The 6,520-nt window shown below is 34.0% G+C and overlaps 1 protein-coding gene across 1 annotated transcript; it reads left to right on the forward strand.

Moving 5' to 3' along the window:
* Nucleotides 1–254: 254 nt before the first annotated feature.
* ODC1 (ornithine decarboxylase 1) lies at nucleotides 255–6,271 on the forward strand. Its single transcript, XM_014075395.2, has 10 exons — nucleotides 255–424; nucleotides 528–701; nucleotides 795–967; nucleotides 1,205–1,339; nucleotides 1,424–1,505; nucleotides 1,790–1,873; nucleotides 2,695–2,857; nucleotides 4,018–4,130; nucleotides 5,051–5,265; nucleotides 5,792–6,271. The coding sequence occupies exons 1-10, from the start codon at nucleotides 323–325 to the stop codon at nucleotides 5,931–5,933; spliced, it is 1,383 nt and encodes a 460-aa protein (XP_013930870.2). The 5' UTR covers nucleotides 255–322; the 3' UTR covers nucleotides 5,934–6,271.
* Nucleotides 6,272–6,520: the final 249 nt, after the last annotated feature.

Raw genomic sequence — 6,520 nt, forward strand, 5'->3', positions numbered from 1 at the left:
TTATGATTTTGTTTTTGGCTATTGTGTGTTGGTAATTTGGTATGTTACTAGAAGTAATTATAGCAAGCTTTTCCTCTTAGTGCTTATTAGACTATATTCATGGTGTTTCAGAGTAATGAACACAAATAGACTATGACTGACATTCTATTTTTACATCTAATTATTCTGGTGTTGAGTCAAACTGCATCTTAGTTGAACTATAAAGAATGTATCATCAAGTTCTCGTAGTTTTTATTTCACTTGGCTGACTCAGATAATCTTTTTTGTTTACAGTTTGTCCAATTAAAAATAAATTTGGTGGTGTAATTGAATATTGAACAAGATGAACAACTTTAGTGGTGAAGAATTCAATTTTAGTTTCCTTGATGAAGGCTTTACTGCAAAGGATATTGTAGACCAAAAAATAAATGAAGTTTCTTCTTCCGTGAGTATATTAATTAACATTTTTTAAAAATGCCTGGAACTATTCATAATGTTCAACAGTTGGCAATTGTATGTTTGATTATGAATCTTGGCTTTGTCCTTAGGATGATAAAGATGCTTTTTATATTGCTGACCTTGGAGATGTGCTGAAAAAACACTTGCGGTGGTACAAAGCCCTTCCGAGGGTTTTCCCATTCTATGCTGTCAAATGCAACGATAGCATTGCTATAGTGAAGACTCTGGCTAGTCTTGGGGCAGGATTCGATTGTGCCAGTAAAGTAAGTGGCTAACTTTAAATGGTTGATCTTTGGTTTATTGAATCTGAAGTTTTATGTATATGTGTGTGAAATTAATTATTTATTCTCTTCTAGACTGAAATACAACTGGTCCAAAGTGCTGGAGTACCCCCGGAACGTATAATATATGCAAATCCATGCAAGCAAGTCTCTCAAATTAAGCATGCTGCAAATAATGGTGTACAGATGATGACTTTTGATAGTGAAGTTGAGCTGTTGAAAATTGCAAGAGCCCACCCCAAAGCAAAGTAAGATATATTTGCAAGCAAATAGTTTTCTGTTTGTTGGTCTTTATAGATAATTAAAGAGCTGAGATAAAATTACTAGTTGGTGAATTGGAGGGGAATGTTTTACACAATGTTTTTAGAGAAAAGAAAAAGACATGGTGTAACTTGTTTGGCAAAAAGGCTTTGCTATTAAAATGCTTCAGAGATTTTTTTCTTTAAAAAGGTTTTTTTTCCTTTATTAATTTTAAACTTATTTAGGCTGGTCTTGCGAATTGCAACAGATGACTCAAAAGCAGTTTGTCGTCTGAGTGTTAAATTTGGAGCCACACTAAAAAACAGCAGGTTGTTGCTTGAGCGAGCAAAAGAACTTGACTTACATATTATTGGAGTCAGGTGAGTAAATTTTTTTTTTGAAAAATGCACCTATTTCAGTTACTTTCATTTTAAAAATAAACTCTACCCAATTTTTTCTTCAAGTTTCCATGTTGGAAGTGGCTGTACAGATCCCGAGACTTTTGTGCAAGCGATTTCTGATGCAAGATGCGTTTTTGATATGGGGGTAAGTACAGTCTAAGCATATGTCTAATTTATTTGATCATTAACAAAATTCTTGGGAAGTTTCTACCTCAATTGTTGAATGCAAAATATTAAAATATAATTAGTATTCTTTATGAATCGATTAGATTGATAACTTGAATTAGCTAAATTTCTTGTTTAAGGCAATATTTTATTATTATTGCTTAGTTAGCAAGTCCTGGTATTTATGTAACCATTAATAGACAAGGGTAATAAAATTGATTGATATTGTAGGAATGTTATTAAATCAATACTTCTGTATTCTAGGCTGAACTTGGTTTCAACATGTATTTGCTTGATATTGGCGGTGGCTTTCCTGGCTCTGAAGATGTAAAGCTTAAGTTTGAAGAGGTATGACTGTTTTAAACCTCGTAGCATGCACATAGTTATTACTTTTGATACATACAGAAACTTTCATAATTCTGTTACGCAGCCATCTTGATTCTGCTTCTCCTTTCAAGCATATCCAGTATTAACAGCATAGCTTTAAAACTAAAACAAGTTGTTTTATGATAAAAATAAAATACTGGATTTTTATTGTATGATCTTGAATTCCTGTATTTTAAAACAATGGCATAGCCATTTATGAAAAAAGTGTTCTCGGGAATTTTCTACATGAAGTTCAATAACATTTTTGTTATTAAATATCAAACTGGAAGCCTTGAATTGGATAGATTAAATCAGATCCCTTAATGTACCAGAGTGGAAATCTGACTTTTAGTGTATCTAAGGAATTAGAATGATAAGACCATTTGCCCATTTAAGTTTATCTGAGCAATCTAACATGAAAGAACATGTATAGCTGAAACAGATGCACAAAAACATATTACAAACCTAACTGGATCTGGAAATGTACGGAATATGAGAAAGCTTTAAAACAAAGTCATGAACAAATGGATATGTGAACTATTATTGTTTCAACCTCTGTTCTAAACATGCAGAAGTATTTTCCTAGTCTACATTTTCCCTAAAAAAGAAAAGGAAATTTCTTTTAATGTATACAAGTTTCAGATCTCTTCCATATATCCTGTCATTTGATCCTTATTTTCCAATCTTTTGGAATAAAAGTTTAATGGAAAAGGCTAGCTAAAATGTAAAGATACAGAAAAAAAATATTTTTATGTTAGAACTGATTATATATAATTTGTTTCTCTCTCTGATTCACTTTTAAGATAACTAATGTAATTAATCCAGCTTTGGACAAGTATTTTCCTCCTGATTCTGGGGTGAAAATTATTGCTGAACCAGGCAGATACTATGTTGCATCAGCTTTTACACTAGCTGTTAACATAATAGCGAAGAAGAGTGTAATAAAGGAACAGACTGGATCTGATGGTATGTAATAATAACCTGGATATTTTTTTTTATAACTGGAATAATAAATCCCAGTTAAAATTTCTTATTTTACAATTAGAAATGTTATAGCCAAGAAGCCAGAAAGAAATAAAAACTTCACGGAAACTGGGGAGTCAGGAGGAGAGAAAAGCAATCCGTTATATTAAAGACCTGGTATTAGTTCACTCTTTGCTGCATTGGAATCAGGGTCATTTACAGCCTATCGGGTGCATTCCAACGCAATTCATGTTTCACAATTTCTGGTTTGTAGTTGGATTACGTTTGTTGTGGAATTCACATTAACAAAACTAAGTTAACTTTCACACTTGAAGAAACTTTTTCCTTTGCTATTATTTAGGATTATTTTCCCTAGAAGTGTAGGAAAACATAGCTGCATTAAAATGTTGGTATTGCTGCCCCCTTCCTCTATAAAGATCTCCTTGTTTCTAGTTTAAAAAAAACCCCTGCAGAGTGAATCAAGAAATGACCTATCCAGATACCCTTTTCCTATCTACCTTTTTAAATATCTCAGATAAGTAGAGGGATGGGTTGGCCTAACTTGTTTTCTTACATCCTCCCTCCATTTTTAATAATTGCGATATTTTGCAATTGTCCTTAATGCAGGCCTATCTTTTTTTCCCTGTGTGAATGATAAAACTGCATATGTAAAAAAGTAGAGGTAGTTCTCGACTTAAGAACAATTCATTCAGTTGCTATTCAAAGTGACTTTTGCCCATTTTTCACACTTACGATCCTTGCAATGTCCCCATAGTTTTGTGATCAAAATTCATATGCTTGGCAAGTAGGTCATATTTATGATAGTCGCAGTGTCCCAGAATCATGCGATCACCATTTGTGATCTTCCAACAAGCAAAATCAGTGAGGAAGCCAGATTCACTTAAGAACCATTGATACTAACTTAAACTACTGTGGCAAAAAAGGTGGTAAATGGGTCAAAATTCACTTAACTGTCTTGCTTAACAACATAAATTGTTAGCTAAATTGTGGCCATAATTCAAGGGCTATCTGCATGCAAAGGCTAACAATATTGATTTAGTACCATCTTTGATTTAGGTTTTTTAATAAATGAAAATATGGCAGAATGTTCAGAATTGGAACTTCTATCTGTAATAAAAGTGTTCATTTTTTCCTCCAAATAGATGAAGAAGAACTGAACGACAAAACTCTTATGTATTATGTTAATGATGGAGTATATGGATCATTTAATTGCATCTTGTATGATCATGCACACGTTAAGCCAGTTTTGCAAAAGGTACATAATGCATATTTATATAACATGTCTATAGGAATATAGCTTTGGGCAACAGGTGTTAGTAACTCCAGATTCTGTTCAGCAATGTATCTATCCCCTTTCCAGAAAAGGAAAAATGCGAAATCACTTAGGAAAACTAATTGCTGTATACATTTCTTATTTTAGCATGATGCAGTGGAAGAAAAGCAAAATTCAAAATCCATACTAATGTTTTGTCTTTTTTCCCTCAGGGTTTTTATCCCTCAGTATAATTACCACAGAAATCAACAAAGCTGTAGAACAATTTGAAAATTTTATTGAATCAAAACCGGAACCAGTTCCATTAATCACAGTCCAAGACAACTAATTAGAGGAACACATGAGTAAATAACATGACATTCCCAACTAAAGTTAGCAAAGAGGTTCATGTCTAAATTTGAGTAACTAATACAGTTACTCAAAATTGTGTTGTAGTTCCTTGATTCCTAAAATATTTCCTAGGGTAGAAAAAACAGAAATAGCAGGAAAAAGGCAACCAATTATTTAGTTGTAGGATGGAGAAGCCTTTAGAATATACCCACAGTTATGCATGCCGCATGGTCTATACACTTCCCCCAACTGGCCTAATAACCTAAAAAAGTTGGGTTCTGACCAGCTGGTTTTCCTTAATCTTACTTTGAAATCTTCTTACCATTTAGAAGACAGCTTGAGGAGTGAGCCTGGCTGTTCTTGGGCATTCCTTGATTATTGAGGTTAATATAATCCATCTTGTTATCTGCCATGAGGACTAGAAAATGTTTTCTGAGCAAGTCTGCAAAGAGATTTACATTCTATTTGAATATAAATTGATTTGATTATTCCTTGATTTCTGTACCTCTCTTTCAACATTTTATCTTGCACTGATCTTTATGTAAATTGATTATGTGTTTAACTTTTTTCAGAGATCTAAGTTGGATGAGAGAGTCTACTCTTGTAGTATATGGGGACCAACTTGTGATGGCCTTGATCGTATCGTTGAGCGTTGTGGCCTACCAGAACTTCAGGTTGGGGATTGGATGTTGTTTGAAAACATGGGAGCCTATACTGTGGCAGCCGCTTCTACCTTCAATGGATTTCAGAGGCCAACAATACACTATGTAATGTCAAGGACAGCGTGGTTAGTACCCTTGCCGTTTATGCTTTTCATTCTCTAGAAAGTGCAATGAGAGTCTCTCTTAATTTCATTTGAATGAGCTGTGACTAAACTTGATTTGGAAAAAATGCTGAAGAGGACAGATAGTTTGGGTTTTCTATAAGGTATGGTGCCTTTGTTTAGAACTGATGTCTCACCAGTCTTCCTCCCTCTGTGTAGCAAAATTGTACAACACACACATACACTAAATTTTTAAAAACCAAGGATTTGCAAAATAAAGCTCCTTTCAACTGAAGAGAATCTAATTACTTGGAAGAGTTGAATGTGTCGTGAGCAGAGCAATACTTAACTTAAGATTCACTGTTCAATTTTTGTGGAGCAAGTAGATTGATGTTACCAAAATAGGCATCTGTGCCACCTTTTTTTCATTCTTTAAATAGCTGTTGAGGGTTAATTTGTATATTTAGAAAATTGTTGTGTCTTATTTGATGCTGATTTTTTAGATTTGTACTGAACTCTTGTTTTTCTCCCTCCCCTCCCCCCATCTTAGGCAGTTGATGGAGCGGATAAAGAAGCAAGGTTTTCAAGCAGAAGTAGAGGACCAGGATGTCCCTTTGCCACTCTCTTGCGCCTGGGAATGTGGAATTGAACACCATCCGGCAGCTTGTACTTCAGCAAGCATTAACGTATAGATAGTGTTAGCTAATGTGCAAGTTTAGGGATGAATTTTTATAGGACATTGGGGACCATTAACTTAATTCTTCCTAGGATTTTTAAATGTTTGGAAAGCTTTAGGGTATGTGTAAATGTAACAAGATAGGTAAGTAGAAGGGGAGGTCACATTTATCTGTGTGTTCCTATGGAAACTGAATATTGTTTTATATGGATTTCTATTCATTTCTCAAGTATGCTACTAAAACTGAACTTTGACTGTCAAGCAAGCATTTGTAGCTTGTATATTTGGCAGAATGGTCTGCATATATTATTGTGACCTAATTGTTTTTCAATAAAGTCTATTAAAATAATAGAACAGCAATTCCTTTTTGGTTGTGAACTGGACCGAGTAGATGTCAAGATCCTCAATTGTCACACCTTTGCTGGATTTATATAGAAAGTACTGCACGCCGGCTTTAAAGTTGCATTAAGCTGAAAACTACAATATACACAAATCAGCATCTTTTCAGGAGTTGTGCTTTAAAAGTATGGAACATCTGCCTTAAGCATCATCTTCACAAAACATATCCTGGATGAGTTGTACATTCCTACATACAGCTGCTTA

Source organism: Thamnophis sirtalis, unplaced genomic scaffold (genome assembly GCF_051295495.1).
Source record: "Thamnophis sirtalis isolate CommonGarterSnake01/CBP01778 unplaced genomic scaffold, rThaSir2_p1.2 scaffold_16, whole genome shotgun sequence".
Lineage (NCBI taxonomy): Eukaryota > Metazoa > Chordata > Lepidosauria > Squamata > Natricidae > Thamnophis > Thamnophis sirtalis.